This window comes from Camelus dromedarius, chromosome 19 (assembly GCF_036321535.1).
Source record: "Camelus dromedarius isolate mCamDro1 chromosome 19, mCamDro1.pat, whole genome shotgun sequence".
Classification (NCBI taxonomy): domain Eukaryota; kingdom Metazoa; phylum Chordata; class Mammalia; order Artiodactyla; family Camelidae; genus Camelus; species Camelus dromedarius.
In genome coordinates, this window is record NC_087454.1 from 17,468,318 (window position 1) to 17,485,597 (window position 17,280).

Consider the following 17,280-nt stretch of genomic DNA (forward strand, 5'->3'; position numbering starts at 1 on the left):
AGTCCTAAGTGCTATTTTGCCTTTGGTAACAATCTTGAATCAAACGAGTTAGTTTAGCTAAGCTGACATTTGAGAGGTCACCTTCTGTTGCCAAATCCTGTTTCCTGTACCCTGGTATCTAATCAAGGCTCAGAGACACAGAATTTTAGGGAAGAGGAAAGAATAGCTTTATTTCTTTGCCAGACAAAGGGGGTCACAGTGGGCTACTGCCTCAGGAGTGCGAAGCTGGTTTGGGGAAGAGTTGTGGGGAGTTTTATAGTGAAAATCCAAGGAACAGTGCTTGGAATAGGACGCAGGGCTGCATTCCTTCCTTCTTTGATACAATCACAGTGGTAAACGGTAATCTGGTGACAAGGTCTTCTGTTCCTGGCAGTGAACAAGGCATATCTCCTGACATTCCTGTGCCTGGAACAAAGGAAAGGAAGGGGTGTATATGTTGGGAAAAGAAAAAATACGTGCAGTTAAACACACACACACACACACACACACACACACACACACACACACACACACACACAGAGGCTCAAAAATGTCTCAGAGTGAGAAGCCATTTGAGGTTACCATTAAGTGACTATAACCACTGTGCCCACTGTGCGGTTGCACTTCAACATCCGAATTAAGTGGAACACAGTATTTTGAAGCAGTTTCAAACTTAAGTGTACGCTAAAATCACCTGAAGGATTTTTTAAAAAGATCGCTTTGAGATCACTCTGAGGGCCCCACGTCACAGTGTTCTGATTCACTGCAACTGGAGGAGGACCCAATCATTTGGATTTCTAAATTATGAAGGTGATGCTGATGCTGATGCTGCCGGTCCAGGGATAACACTTGGAGAACTGTGCTTTAGGACATGGGGTTTCCCTGAGATGATACTACCAAACAGCTGCACAAAACCGAAAAAACACATTGAGGTTTAAACTGGAAGTCAGTACTGAAAATTAGTACCTCCTCCCGGTGCGGCCATGCTGGGGTGCAAAGTACAAAGTGGGCCCTACACGCCCCGCCTCTGCCGGCTCCTAGTAACCAAGGCCCACACGCCGACTCCCTCATTGGGCAGTCCTGCCACGCCCCTCCATGCCGGCTCCCTCATTGGGCATTCCTGTCACGCCCCTCAATGTCGGCTCCCTCATTGGGGCGTCTCGCTCAGCCACGCGTCCCTCCGCTCCCCGCAGAGCCGCAAGCTACGTATACACCGGGTAACGCCATTCGCGCTCCTCCACTCCGGCCTGCAGTTTGAACCCGCGAGGTTTCCCTGTGGCCGCCCCTGCTAGTGCGCAGACTCTGCCGACGCAGCCTCTCTCTTCTGGCAACCACAGGACGCCGGAGAGTCCGAACGATGCGCTGGGTCATTCGCAGATAAAGACACAGAACCGAGCAGTCTGAAGACCAAGAAGCAAGGCAACAGCCCCCCTCCTCACCCCCTCATTGGTTTTTCTCCTCCTCTCCCAACTTTTTTCTGAGTTGCCATTTCCTTCATAGCTAATCCCCGGGAGGCCTGCCTTGCACCACCTCTGCTTATTGTCAGCACTTTTATCGGGCACTTTGTGTGAGTATTAAGTGCGTGTATACGTGGATGCACGCAGAGCCTGCATCCATTAGGCATAGCGGACACAGGGTCTACGACCCAGAGTACTTTTAGAGGCTCGCGAAGATACTTGAATTGCTTCTAAACTTTTAGGTCGACGGAAACATTCTAATATATTGATGTTTTGATTTTTATATAATTTTAGTAATAATATCCTTTTTGTTATTATTTTTATGGAGGAAGGGATCCAGAACGGCAGATGCGCAGGACCCACAACAGATAATGCAGACTTGAGTGCGGGTAGCACGGACCCGTTTTCAGTTGTTTCTACTTAGTTAAAAAAAATTTTTTTTAATGGTAAATAAACACCCAGGCAAATTTTCAAGTGCTTTCTAGATGTTAACTCGTTTAATTCCCATAAAACATCTGTGAACTGTTATCCCAGCTTTACCTGCTTGTATGAATTACCCAAAATTCAAAATAATTTACCCAATGTTACCCAGCTAATATATGGCAGAGGGTACATAGCGCAGTGGTAGGGTGCATGCTTAGGATGCGCAAGGTCCTGGGTTCAATCCCTAGTATCTCCATTAAAAAGTAAGTAAATAAATAAACATGATAACCTCCCCCGGCAAAAAAAGAAAGAAAGATATAGATACAGATATGGCAGAGGGAATTCTAACCCAGCCTGGTTAGCTCCAGGGTCCCTGACCTAAAAACCATTACACTAAAGATACTATCTTGAGATACCTCTAAACAATTAATCCAAAAAAACAGCAGGTAAGATAACCACTTAACTCTAGACAGGCTACTCTGAGCCCTCTTCTCCACTTGGCCTTTAACAAAGTTGAACAAGACTTGAACACTATTATACTGCACTAGCATACTTTGTAACAGCTCAAGGCCTAGGATGACCCCTCTTACAAAGCCTACCCCAAGTCAAGACCTATTCCTTTTATCTTTTTCCTTTTCTGTTTTGTCTTTGTTAGTTTTTTAAGAATCATCTTGACTATTTTTGCTCATCAACATGAATTTTACAGTGCTTTATCAAAAAATCCAGTGAGTCTTTGTGGCATAACATTGAAATTTTAGGTTATTTTTAAATGTATGGACATTTTAGCATATTGAGACATCCCCAAACATAAAAATAGTCCAGCATACATCACTTAATTTAGGTGAGTCTTGTTTCATATCCTTTAACAGCACTTCATAGTTTTATTCTTAGAGATCTGCAATACATTCCCTTGGGCTTAGAATCCTTAGAATGTGTTGTACTGTTGTGAATGATGTCTGTTTTATTTATTTCAATTCTAGATAGATCATTGCTTGCTAATGTATAGAAAAGGCCATGAATTATTGTTTTGTGGTGCGCATTTATTCACCAACCCTGTTGAGCTTATTAGAGATAATTGTTTATAGCTTCTCCTGGATTTTTTACAATGACATATTATTTTCAAAGAATAAATATAACATCTTTTCTTATTGAATTCTTACCCTTCTCATTTCTAGTCCTTGTCTCATCGTTTTGGCAGAACCCTTGGTGCCATGCAGAATAGGAGTGATACCACGGAATTTTTGTCTTTCTTTTGGCTCTTTGGGGAGTCTTCTAAAATTATACCATTAAATGTTAAGCTCACTGTAGCTACTCCTTATGAAGTAAGTAGCTACTACTTCTCGTTCTAGTCTGTTGAAAAATGTTTGTGATGAAGGAGCATTATATTCTAGCAAATACTTTCCCAGTATCCTTGGAGATGATAACAGTTTTTATCTATTAATATCTTAAATTTGTGATGTAAAACACATGGAAGCATTCTTGGATAAACCCTACAAGACATACTATTGTTTTTTAAACAGTTTGGTCTCTTGCTTTCCATTTGTTTACATTTAAAATAGAGATTTATTTATTTATTTTTTTTAATTTGTAAGTAAGATGAGGCTATAATTTTCTCTCAATCTGTTTCTTTGTGTGTGTGTTGTTCCTGTTTAGTTTAGGTGAAGTTATAAAACTTGAGAAGAAAAAAAGGATAGCTATTTTTCTATTGAAACAGCTTATGTAAAATAGGGATTATCAATTACTTAAATTTCACTAAAACCTATAAAACCCAACTTTGCTTGGAATTCTTTGGGTTGAAGAATATAGGAAAGATACATTTTTAAACCCCCATCATATTTCCTTAATCATACTTTGTTTTCTCAGCCTATTCTTCTTCTTGAAATTATCGTTTTCTATTAAGAATAATGTTTTTCTAAAGATTGTTCATAGCATTCTCATGATTCTTTCTATCTACCTTTTGGTAGCTAATTTCCCTTTTTTATTCCTATAACTTATTTTCCCCTCCCTCCCACACACTTTTTTTCCTTAACTAGTCTTTCTAAAGGTTTGCCTATTATCATGAGACTTTTCAAAGAACAAGCTTGTGATTTATGGATCATCTCCATTTTTTCTATTTAATTAATTGTTCCTTTTAAATTTCAAAAATTGACATTGAGAATAATATGTCAACATACAAATCCATGAGAACCTATAAACAATTAGATCTAATAGAGCTCAACAGGATTGATGGATAGATGAGAACCACATAAAAAATTATGGCCTTTCTGTACATTAGCAGAGACCTATCTTGAATTGAAATAGAAAAACCAGGCATCATTCACAAGAGTGCAACACATTCTAAGAATTCTAAGTCCAACTTTATCTGCTTTATTTTGATTTATTCTCTTGTTCTTTTTCTAGCTTTTTTTTTTTGATAAATACCTATTTCATATGTCTTTAGTGTTTCTTTTCCTTCATACATACGTCTAATATTGTATATTTCCATTTCAGTACCACTTCTGATACATCCTACAATTTTCACATGTATTATTCTCATTCATATTTGTCTCAGAATATAAGTTTCCCTTAATGATATTCATTCTAATCCATGAAATTTAGAGGTGTGCTTTTAGTATCCAGTAATATGGGAAGATTGTTTTAGTTTTACTATCTTTAAAATAACCTTTTTTTTTTCTCTTTAATTAGACGATGAAAAAGAGTACAGTGTTTATGAAACTGATTCTTTGGTATCTATTGTAACTTTTTCTAAAACCAAGGTTGAATTTTTGAAATGATTAAATATGTGCTTTCCAAAATTGTTTATTCTCTACGTATTAAGTGCAGGAATCATAGATCAAGTTTACTCATTGTGTTGTTCAAATATTCTGTAACCATGCACATTGTTCTTTGCTTGTTATGTGAATTTTTGAGTAGTATATTGAAAGTTTACCCTACAATCATAAACTTGAAGTTCCCCCAATTCTGTCATTTATTGCCTTACGTAGTGGTTGAGTGGTCAGGTGCATACAAGGTCTTGAATGTTACATCTTATCAGTACATCTTTATTTGGTCACCGTGGAGTGTAGGTTTTTTTTTTTTTTTTTTTTTTTTTTTTATTTCTAGAGGTTCTGTTTTGTTATTTTTTGATTACCCTACTTAGATTTTCCCTTGTTCCTTGATTGTATTATTCCATCTTTATTTCTTTAACCTTTCAGTAAATAGTTACCTTACTGTTTCTGATCATTTCAATATTTGAAATTCCTAGGAGAGAGCAAGGGGATCTAAGGCTCCTGTTTATCTGAAAGCCTGACTCTCCAGTGTCTGTTTTCCTCTTCTGTTTGTTACCATTTATTATAAGCTTATACGTGGTAATCCCAAGTTCCTAGTAGAGTGCCTGGTAAGTAATAGGTGCTCAGTAAATAATTGCTGAATAAATAAATCACAATCTGTATGAATCTAGAGAACTTGAATTCAAGATGCTTCCCTCCTGAAGGGGTTTACCTTTGCCTTCACAGGGCACTAGGAGGCGCTCTGAACCTACATCACTAATTTCACAACCCTTTCCTTGAAACCCCAGATTCTATGTAAGTGGTTAAATCCCAGTGGCAAATTTCCTCTGTCCTCCTCCACAGAGTTCTGCGGAGACAGACAGGTTTTCTTCTTGGGAACCTTTGCTAGATTAACCTTATTGTAACCTATCCTTTCTTCCAGGGTCCTGGGTTTAGTTTAAGGGTTTCGAATCCCCTTCCCCAAGGAGCAGATATTAATTGACAAAGTTCAGAATCTTGATAATAATAGTTGCCCCAGAGAACCCAGTCTAGTGTGTTTATCTCTCTGGTTTCAGCGCCTAGGTTTTTCATTGCTTTGCATATTTCAAGGCATTTTCTCAGTTTCTTCTTAGCTGGGCAATGATGTGCTACTGTTTTGTTGTACTTTATCTGGTCTTTAGGTGTTTTCCTTCAAGATGGCTTTGTATCCAGAATATCTTGTTTTCTGTATTGGAAATAAGTTTTTACAGTGTCCCTCTCTATCCCTAATACTTTTAGCTTAAAAATGTGTCTGCTATTAATATTGCTAACTTGCTCTCGGTAAACATTCCCCAGGCATGTGTTCCTCTCATTCTTATTTTTTATTTATTGTTATTATATAAATATATGCATAATTTATCTTCATTCAAATAAGAGGAGCACTTTTAATGCATATTTTTATTACACATATTCTTTTGCTTTATAAAAAAATGTAACCATCTAAAAGATAAACTACTGTACCTATGCAAGAACTCTAGCATATACTTTTCTGAGGGAGACAAAAGAAAACCTATAAAACTTCCAGGTGACCACAATCATACAGGACAATAACTAAGCATATATTTTATTTGAGTTAATATCTACCCTTATTTTGGAGTTACATTTTTTGTAATCCTAAAAGAAGAAATCACTGTTATTGAGTCTGGAGACAATTCATATGGGGAAATTATTTAATAAAGAGTGTGGTAGTCAATTTTGTTTTAAAATTAACAATCCTGGGGACTAGGTAACACCTTTCACCTCTTTGTCAAATGATCACTGCCTCAGAGGAGTTTAGAACAATTGGGATTCAGGAGCTTTGCCTAGACAGACAATTTTCATGGTATCCAACATATATTTCTATAAATAATTATATTTCATTAATTTCACTTAATAATACACTAAACATAAAACCAAATGTGTTTAATATTTTACTTTTTTTAAAAAACCAGACCCAGCAAGATTTAAAGGAGATGTCTTTAGTTGTAACTAACATTATTGACCTTTAATCTGAGCCTTGTGATCCTAGAAAATAGTGATTATTAAAGAAATTCTCCCCCTTTTTGTATTCCAAAAATAATTTACTGCAAGGAGGCACTGTTTTCACCTATGATTTGGAAAAGATAAAAAAAAAAACAACTCCTGGTTGGAAGGGTATATAGCTCAGTGGTAGAGTGCCTACTTAGCGTGCAAGAGGTCATTGGGTCAATCCTCAGTACCTACATTTAAAAAAATAAATTTAAAAAACAACAGCAACTCCTTGTATATCTAGGACACAACCAGACACAGACCCCTCCCAAATTCCCATTCTTTGCCTCAAAAGTGATAACCTGAACTAATCCATGGAAACAATATACTTTGTCAACCAAAATTTAGTTACATTTTCTCTATCCCCCCAGGTCCCAGAGCTTTGACCCACCCTCAGCCTGAGCCACTTTACTACCCCTCCTTAAGGGTCCCTTCTGATAGTTGGCTGGACTCGGGGTAAAACATTATCTGTTTTCCTAATATCTAATCAAGCCATTTTTTCATCCTACCATTCCTATGTCATACTCAATTCTTTTTAGTCTTGTTTGCTCTTCCCTAAGAAAATCTGTTTTGGCTTCAGCCAAAGAGAAGCTTACAGATCATATGCAGTAGTCCGTTTCACCTCCTATCAACAGTCCTTTCAAAAATAGCCTCTCCTTACCAAGTCTGAATCTTTTTCATTTAAAACAGCTCATGGACTATTTTGTCTGCCCTGTACACTGTGTGTGTTTCTACTAAATTCATGTAGGTATGGAATGAACACTCTAGTTTGGGTCAGTCCTCACCACTCTTCAGTGTTATATAGATCTGTTCACCTGTGTAGAGGTTATAGCCTCTATTCATGGTTACTACATTTAAATTAGTTGCCTGGTCCTTTTGAGACAGGATGGAAGGGGGCAGGGCACACCCATTAAAAGAATAACACAGCAATGAGCACCAAGATGGCCAAAGATTCAATTCCCAGTCGATCTTGAGGCCCAAGATAGTAGAAGATTTGACTTCCAGCAAACCTTGACCTTCATTATATGCTCATTTTGCAATAATAGCATGGTAAAGGGCACTCCCATAGACATTATAACAGAAATTTTGGGGTGAAATTTCATAGGTTGGCTGAAATATGAGTAAATTTAGAGAAATCGTCGACCCTAAAATTATTGGGTATTGACTTAACTCTACAGCTTTGGCTCTTAATCAGTGGCTTTCAACTTTATCTATAATGGAAATATATCAAAATCTTAACTAGTAAATTAATAAGTTGGTGATATGGTGAAGCTAATATCAACTAAAAATAGATAAAGCTAATAGCAATCACTGAATCCTTCTCTCTATGATTTACATTATCTATATTTTGTCTCTCCAAAATACTGTCTCATTCTCCAGATAAGTTTCTCTTTTTGCCCCACTCTTCCCCATCGGCCTCTTTTTCCACTGAGTCTTTTTCTCTCCCTCTCCGCCTTTTCCATTTTTTCTTTAATCTAGTTGTAATTTTCTTTCTCATTTTTCTCTCTCCTCTTCCTCCATGGACTAGGTATATAAGAGAATCAACGTTTTTTTTTTCATTTTAACATTCTCCTTCAGTCATTTAAAAAATGCTTTATTTGCCATGCTTCTAAAGTTAGAAGAAATCACAACAAACTTTTCTCTTTTTTTCCTAAAACAGCCCACCAAACGCCAGCGGGAGTCTTATGAAGGATTCAGATTTAAGGCAGACTGCTTTAATCATTATCCTGGCTCCACAATTTACATGTTAATGGGATTTGAGGGAAAAGGCCTTGTCTCATGTTCTCTGGTTTTCTTTTCTATAAAATGGAGGGCAAAAAACAAACACAAACAAACAATCAGGTAGGGTTTTATGATTAAATAAAATAATACATATAAAGCATGTTAGCTATTATTCCAAACATTGCTACACGGGCTAAATTGGGGAAAAGTAAAAATAAAAGAGTGAATAGGTCTTCAGGAGATTTCCTCCTCAATACCAAAGTGAGAAAAACAAATTAATTACTTTGTGCCCTTTTTGTTTGCCAGCTTACCACGTGCAGCTTGCAGCCCTGGATTTACTGCCAGCAGGGGAAGCCAAAAGGTGGGGCAGCGTAGAAAGTCTTAGAAACATCTAAATCAAATTCAGGGGAAACAGGTCTCAATAGAAAGGAAACATGTTAATGGAAGAACTAGCTAAAAAGCCGGTTTCTGATAGTGATAATAGTAAATTGTAAATAAAAGTATTTATCACCATGTTCTCCCGTTTCAGTTGTTTTCTGGGGTTTTTGTTTCTGTTTTTAACTAAGTAGAAGGAAGAGTAATTTCTGATCCGCTTTAGTGGCTAACCTGGATGTGATTTGATCGTTTCCAATACGAAGCACTGCAGCGATACTGGCTACGAAATTCTTGCATTTATTACCTTCCTTTAAGCTACGTAACTTTAAACTTTGACATTTATTTTCACGCTATATTTCTACATTTTTGGTATAGTTGGAAACACTGTCTTAGGAATTTTTTCGATTACCGTAGATCGCCTATTTCTTCTCAGTTCTTCCTTTCCCTGTCACTAATCTAGAATCTGGATTCAAAGGCAGAGTGACAGCTTTTCTAGGAGTTGTAAACAGGCCTTGCAAATCGGAGAGATAACCAGTCCATGAAATCTGCCTTTTTGATATTTCAGAATACTGTAGAGAGTGCTATCTAGTTTATATCCTTAACAAACTAATCTGAATTGTTATAAACAACTACAGAACTTTTAAAATAATTTAACTAGATTAAAGTAGCTGGCCTGATTGCTGGAAAACTGTCTCAGGAGATAGCCAATGGGAGGGCACTCCCCTAGTTATCTTTTGCATGCATACCTCTTAACAAATGAACGAATCAGCAGTTGCCGAGTTAAGGCCTCATTTGCATAATACTGCCTACAAATAGGCAGGGTCCTACAAAGCGGACACCATTTTGTCTGTGAAAAAGCAGTAGCCGAAAATGCCTGAACCGGCGAAGTCAGCTCCGGCCCCGAAGAAGGGCTCCAAGAAAGCGGTGACTAAAGCGCAGAAGAAGGACGGCAAGAAGCGCAAGCGCAGCCGCAAAGAGAGCTACTCGGTGTACGTGTACAAGGTGCTGAAGCAGGTCCATCCGGACACCGGCATCTCGTCTAAGGCCATGGGCATCATGAACTCGTTCGTCAACGACATCTTCGAGCGCATCGCGGGCGAGGCGTCGCGCCTGGCGCACTACAACAAGCGCTCGACCATCACGTCCCGGGAGATCCAGACGGCCGTGCGCCTGCTGCTTCCCGGGGAGCTGGCCAAGCACGCCGTGTCCGAGGGCACCAAGGCCGTCACCAAGTACACCAGCTCCAAGTAAATGTGTTCATAGGTACAGTCAAACCCAAAGGCTCTTTTCAGAGCCACTTTACGTTCACACAGTTGTAGCTGTGCACTAGCAAGTGGTATTTCCTGAAAACTAGGCTTGCAATTACTGTTACAGGTTGCACTTAAAAATGCAGTTAGAAAGCGAACGGTTCTTGGGGTTCAAACTTGCATATTGTTCTGATTACCGTCCCCTGTACGAGGATTCCCATCAGCATAAGCGAACATGGATCTTAGCACTAACGGCCAGCTCTTCGACTTCTTGGTCACCTTTATGGAACTTACACAGATGCTCTGTGGGCTGGTAGCGAGCTTCGGGAAACTGGTCTGTTTTTGGTAAAATACCACGTTGTAGCGTCAAATAGGTCAGAACAACATTTGAATCTCCCGCTATCCAAAAGCGGAACTTCCTCTCTGATGCTGCGGATCCTCCGCCTGCCCATGTTGTTTTGTGGGATCTATTTCCTTCTCTCTCCCCTAGCCCTTTGCCTAGGGCTTTCGAGTCCTGGCTAAGTATTTTATCTAAGACTCTTCACAAACCTGGTAGATTGGCTGTAGTTCTCCAGTAACGGAAGAGCAGTTATTTTTACTGTCCTTTTAGTCACTTTACTAAATTTTTAAAAAGCTCTTATCACTGGATTTTTAAAAAAATTTTAATACAGTCATCTCCCCACTCCACAGACTTTTTGCAAACCTACAAAACTCACAGAATTTTCAGTGTTCAGCTCACCTGTGTGGTCACATAATATAAAGGTCGGCTCTGAAGCTTTCTAACCACCCTTTTCTGTAACTTGCAGTCTTTTCCGAACCCATCCCCCTCTCCTGCCTCCAGCTCCCCTTTCCCTGCACAGTTCAGAAACCGTGGAGCGATCTTGACAAAAGAGGGACCCACGGCCGGTTCAGATCTCAGAGAGGAAGCACCGTGGAAGTAGGAGATGACTTTTAACTGTTGTGGGCTGAGCTCTTGAGATTTGGAAGCCTACGGTTTGTGACCACATAATGCCCAAGAGACTAAATCCTGGGAAATAGAGTCGGGCGCTTCCCTCATTTCTCCGGAAACTTCAAGGTAGGGACTTCCTTCAGGAAGTTAGGTGGAAAAGGTTCGGTGGCTTGCATCACCCATAAATGGAAATATCAAACCCACCCAAGAATGGCTACCACTGTCCTTAAACATTCCTAACCAGCCTCCTGGACCAGTCTATCTGGTCTCCCATTTATTGTCTCAAAAACATAAATAAAATAAGCATAAAGACACAAACAAGTCTTTATTTTTCAGGTTCCCAAATTACAACAGAATTTCAACTTTTCTCATAACCTTGATTTTAGTTTGAGGTAATACTGACACTCCTTCATCCATAGCGAATTTCGTTTTCATGCCAAATTCGCCATGTTTTTTTGGCTTTGTATCTTTCCTTCACAGCCATTGGATGGTTCCGAACTTGACAAAACTAGAAATTCTGTGCTATTGCCACAGGCCCTGCATTGTCCAGCCCTCACCTAACTTTCCAAGTCAACCTCAGAGGACTTTTTCTTTTGTTTTTGTTCATTTCTTATTTTTTGGTTTGGGTTTTTTTGGTTTCTTTTTTCTCCACCTCTACAGTTTTTCAACTACCAAGGCCTGGCTGCCTGCTTGTATTCACTGTGGGATGGCAGCAGCAGCTGATTTGATGACTTCAGCGCTCTTTGTTTATTGATATGGCTTGCATTATTTTTCATTCAGAGATGTGTAAGTTTGCAATTCAGAGGCAAAAGGGGACTGGACTTATAAATTTTGAAAATTTTTAAAATAATTTAATGTCAGCATGGCATGAAAATAGGTTTCAAGAAAGACTTTTTCAAACTGGTGTGATGCCTAGTAGGCTGAGAACAAGAGCTTTGGACACAGAAAATGGAGAGCACTGGGAACTCAGGTTACAGATACTAAAGGGCAACCCACACACCATCTGGACACCTTCAGGGCTCATGATTATTACCTCTTCCGTGGGGAAAAACCTCCACTTAGAGCTGAGCCCAAAGTGTGAGAATTATGTTGATACCCTTTCTCTTGTGCCACTGTATCTCACTGATGCAGACATCTGCCCAAATAGGGCAGATTTGTTTGCCTTGAAGTTGGGAAAACTGACAAAAGAAAAAGGCCTGAGTGTTCAGCATTTCCCTAAGCATGGTCAACAAAAAAGTTTCAAGAGATTTTAATTTGTTTAAATTACCTGAAATTGTTTTGTTATGTCTGCATCCAAAAAACTTTCATTAATACACTTGCTACTTAAGAATATATGTAAACATGTTTCTTTAAACACGTACATAAACCCATTATCCTATGTTGTCACACTCAGTCCTCACGAAAACATGAAATTTCTCCTACATTATAGATAAGGGAACAGTGGTTAGTAACTTGCCACAGATCACAAAGAAAATGGCAGTTCAGAATTTCAACTGTATGTCTTCATGGTTCAAAAATGCCCGTTTCTTTTCTCTGAGCCTCTTTCATGTCATGAGAAATAAGAACACTAATAATAATAATATCAGTCATCAAAACAGAGCATTTCCCATGGCCATGCACTGGCCAAAATGCTTAATATTTAATGTTATTTACCCCCAAACCAATAAGATAGGAACTACTGTTATCTCCATTTTACCGATGAGGAAACGCGCACAGGGAGGTTAAGTGACTTAACCAAAGACACAAAGAGTACAAACTACCTTCTGTACAAGTTTTCCGGTTCCTTTTTATCTTTGAAGAGGGATATTGGGACTGTTTCTTGTAAACAGAACAAATGATTTACTCAGTGACACTGACTACTAAATATTTAGACCCTACTATATATTTACCAAGAATAGCAATGGAAGGTAAGTTCAAAGAAAGCCTTAAGAAACAGTTCACGGACTTCTGCCTTAAACAGCCTAAAAATAAACTCCCCACTATTTTTATTTACTCCTAAATCTTATGAGATACAGTTTGGGCCTTTACGCCTCTGAGAATCAAAATTTTTCAAAATGGGTTATCTTTCTTGCATTCTAGTTACAGTGTAAAGGACTCATCTCACTTGTCAAGAATATATAGATCTATTGCACACAGTGAATAAATACATGTGCCAAATTTACTGCTGTTTGATGTGTTCTTTATGCATTTGGTCTGCCCTTTTCTCTGTAGCCCTAAATTTTGGATTTCTACAACCTCAGACTCTAAAATCCTAGACTCCAAGTTGTTCACAGGAATCCATGGAGCCCTGGGAATTACTTGAATGAGCTCCATGAAATACGTTTTATACACACACACACACATATAAGTATATGCACACACAGATCCTCAAAGAAACTTATGATCCACATACTGTTAAAAACTCCTAAGGGGAGACAGTACTTTGAAATATCCAGATTACAACTGCTTAAGGCATGTGGATATTCCACATCCCTAACAGGTAACGAGCCCTTATTCTGTGTTCTAGCATGGAACACCATGGAAAGAGTTGAAAAAAAATGAGTTGAAAAAAACATACTTGGTATGGTAAACTTTAGTTCTTATAATAGAGGCTCAACAGTAAATTAGCTTAAAGACAGTTAAGTCTTGTCACTTGGAACAGATCCACTGTGATCAGTCCAGCTCTGTGGTGCAGCGCTGCTCCTCCTGATCGGGATCTGTTGTTCCTTCCATCATTGTTCTGCCATCCCTAGCGCCTGAAGTTCTCTGCTGGGCCAGACAGTATCAACACCTTCATAGAAGGCAGCAAGAAGGATGAAGGCTCGAAAGCCTGGGAATATCTTCTACTGATGCTTATTAGAGAGCAGGTAGCCACATGCTCACCCCTGCTCTCAGATAAGCCAGAAATATTGCTTCAGGCCCGGGAGTTATCTGTCCAGGTATTCCTTTTCTTACAACAAAGAGAACAAGTTTTAGTTGAAAAAATGCCAGTTGTACTACAATAACCTAAGATTTTTTTCACAGAATAAAACCCATTCTGAGGACACTAAAGAATACAGTGGCAGGCTGACAGTCCTGAGAGATTGTAGACAGTTTACAACAGGTAACAAGAAACGGGTAACGCACTTGAGAACTGCTTGTTTTGCCTCATTTTCTGCTGTGAAGGGAACAAGACTGGAAATCATGAAAACCTGGGTTTGAAAGGCTCACTCCAGCCTTTTTGTCAGGGTATGTGGCACGCAACCAGTTTATTAGAGTATTTCAAAATTGACTGTAGTTAAGTCTGTTACTCAAGATAGAGCCAAAATAACTTGGTAAACATAAACCGGCATACTTATACCAGACATAGATGCATCAATAGGTTCTTTTTGATTGTGAAACAGTAGCTCTGGATGGATGGGAAAAATAAGTCAGCCTGTCTCCATTCCACTTTTAAACAAGAGACCTCACACTTTTCTCTGGTAGAACTTGACTGTCTTCAGCATTACCAGTCCTCCCCTTTCTCAGGTCCTCTTTATCATGTGACTTTTAACAGGTTTTTTCAATATCCTTAGCTGAGGAGTGTCTACATTAGTTCTTTTTCCCGATCTTCTACCACAAGACTTGACCTCGTCTTCCATAAAACTTCCCAGCTGGGTTTCGCTAACAGTTGTGCAAAATAGTTTTATCACCATAGATTAGCCTTCTTGCTCTAAAGATAATACATCGCACATACACCAAACCGACTATAGATTAAGTGCAAACCTGCTAAGGCCTGAAACATACGTAAATCACATTTAAGTTTACAGGTTGTCGACAGTACTTACCTGTTTAAATACCTTCTTATAAAACTAAAACAAAGCGTTAACTCTTTTAAGTGAGCGGATAGGTGGCCCTGAAAAGGGCCTTTGGTTTTGCCGTGCGAAGCAGGGCGATCGGTAGTTTAGCCTCCGAAGCCATAGAGGGTGCGTCCCTGACGCTTGAGCGCGTAGACCACGTCCATGGCCGTGACCGTCTTGCGTTTGGCGTGCTCGGTGTAGGTGACGGCGTCGCGGATCACGTTCTCCAGGAACACCTTCAGCACCCCGCGGGTCTCCTCGTAGATGAGACCAGAGATACGCTTGACACCACCACGACGAGCAAGACGCCGGATCGCAGGCTTAGTAATACCCTGAATGTTATCACGCAGCACCTTGCGGTGGCGCTTAGCGCCTCCTTTTCCAAGACCCTTTCCGCCTTTACCACGTCCAGACATGGCGAAACCACAGCTATCAACCTCCGAGTGTAGTACTCTCGACAGCGCCACTAAGAGCTTTTATAGTAGCCTGACGGACCTGTTTGAAAACAGCAAAAGCAGGGGCGGGAACCACAGTCGGTCCAGCCCTTCGTTTATTTGTCCCTTGCTCAGAGCCGTAGTGACTAGGCGGGGCGCCTAAAGCGACAATGGATCCTGGAAGTGAAATTTAATCAAGGTTCCTATACGTGAATTCGTGTTTTTGTGTATTCATACAATACGTGAAGCCATTAAATAGGGCAATAATTCATAGACTTTCCATAAAGAAACCCGATGCTTGTTCTTCAGATTTCCCAGAATATGAAATAGTTAATACAAGCTATTGTCCCCAAAACTCTTTAAACACGGTTTTAAAGAAATCCTATATTTATTGTTTAATTTTCCATTAGTTTTATCCACGTGTGGTTGTTCCGTTATCTAAGCAGAGCTCTTTATCACACACTCTGGATAACCCTACTGAGGAAGCTGAGAATATAAAGTTAAACGTTTGAGAGATCAAGTAACGTTAAAAGTCACTGAGGGCTACATTGGAGATTTATAAATATGTATATCCCAAAGTGATAAGAACCTTGCTCTACTGGAAGTCTAAGATTTATGGTTTGATTGTGTATTTAATTATGGACAGGTTTTATCTGGCACTGTATCTGTCACCACATTCTATTTCTCCAACCACTTGGCATTACAGTGACCAGTCAAGTTCTGGAGATAGCCTGCTCCACATACTAGCCTGTGACTTTGGGCAATCTATACTTTTTTTCATTTTAAATGTGCACAAAGATGTTGGGTGACGGTATAGCTCAATTGGTAGTGTGCATGCTTAGCATATACAAGGTCCTAGGTTCAATCCCCAGCACCTCCTCTAAAAATTAGTACATTAAATGTAACTAACCCTCCCTCTCCAAAAGATGTATAGGAAGGTATAAATTACAGAGCACTTAAATTTAAGAGATAATCCAAAATTTTTAAAATAATATCAGGAAATAAGCAATTACTCAACAACATTTATTATGAAATATTGTACTACTGTGGCTGCTCTCAACTCCTCCCTTCAGTACTCACCCCTCTAAAGTGAGGAGCCTAAGCAAGTGTTTAATTTGCAAAACGCTTGTTTTGTGAACTCCTCAAAATAATAAATACATAAAGATTTAATTTCTCATTATTTCCCTTGAGGTTCAGCTGACTTTGGATAGATTTTGCTTTTTACTCCATGGTAAGGAGGACCCTGTTCATCAAAGCTCTTCCATGAGTTTACAGTGCATGGAAACAAATTCTACAATGGAGTTGTTAACCTGGGATATATAGATGGGCTCAGAGCATCTGGAAACTTACATAGAACAAAAATTCCATCTTTATTTTTACTATACTCCAATTGGATCTTAGTGTTTCCTCCTCTTGTGAAAATGTAGTCAACAAATAGGGTGATTGGCAGGACCCATGCTCTGTTCTATTACGTTGTAATCACAGCTGTCAATGTCTCAAAATATTGTTTAAATATATTACTCTTCCTAAAATGTGGTGATTTATGGTCATATGGGTAATCTTATTATTTAACATATTAATAAAGAAGCACATGTTAATACTTCACTAATTTGGATTTTTGTTAAATTTGACGATGGTATTTTTATATAACTGTTTTCCTTTATAATCCTGTGTATATTATTTTAAGCATTGAAAAGCATTATTCTGGGAAGGAGTTCATAAACTTTATCACACATACAAAGAAGTCCATGGTACAAAAATGGTTAAGAATCCCTCTTCTCCAGGATCTTGAAAGTCTGGAAAGATGCTGGGTTTCAAAAATGTGCGGAGAGAAACATTGGGAAATTCCATGAATGCTGGAATGAAACTGACATATTAGTAAAAGTACTCTGATAGAGCTAAGGGTAAATGGAAACAATTTTCTCCACTTATGAATAGTAAGAGGTCATTTCCTCTTCCTCTTAGAGAGTTTTCTTGGAGAAATAGTGAGTCTGAGTTTTCACTCTTCCCTTAGGAATACAGTGACATTTTTCTAGGGATTAAGCCCAGTCTCCAGTTTTTACAATGGAAAGAAATCTCCTAGGTAGTGAGCCGAATAACCTCT

At 39.0% G+C, this 17,280-nt stretch overlaps 2 protein-coding genes across 2 annotated transcripts; one reads left to right on the forward strand and one right to left on the reverse strand.

The window, feature by feature from the left end:
- Nucleotides 1–118: 118 nt before the first annotated feature.
- Nucleotides 119–16,768, reverse strand: LOC116147798 (histone H4). The gene is made up of 2 exons (XM_064476029.1): nt 14,731–16,768; nt 119–405 (listed from the first exon to the last, which is right to left on the reverse strand). Exon 1 carries the CDS (start codon nt 15,156–15,158, stop codon nt 14,847–14,849), a length of 312 nt encoding a protein of 103 aa, XP_064332099.1. The 5' UTR covers nt 15,159–16,768; the 3' UTR covers nt 119–405; nt 14,731–14,846.
- On the forward strand, nt 9,515–10,025 carry LOC105089160 (histone H2B type 1-C/E/F/G/I). Its single transcript, XM_010980167.3, has one exon. The coding sequence runs from the start codon at nt 9,620–9,622 to the stop codon at nt 9,998–10,000; it is 381 nt and encodes a 126-aa protein (XP_010978469.1). The 5' UTR covers nt 9,515–9,619; the 3' UTR covers nt 10,001–10,025.
- Nucleotides 16,769–17,280: the final 512 nt, after the last annotated feature.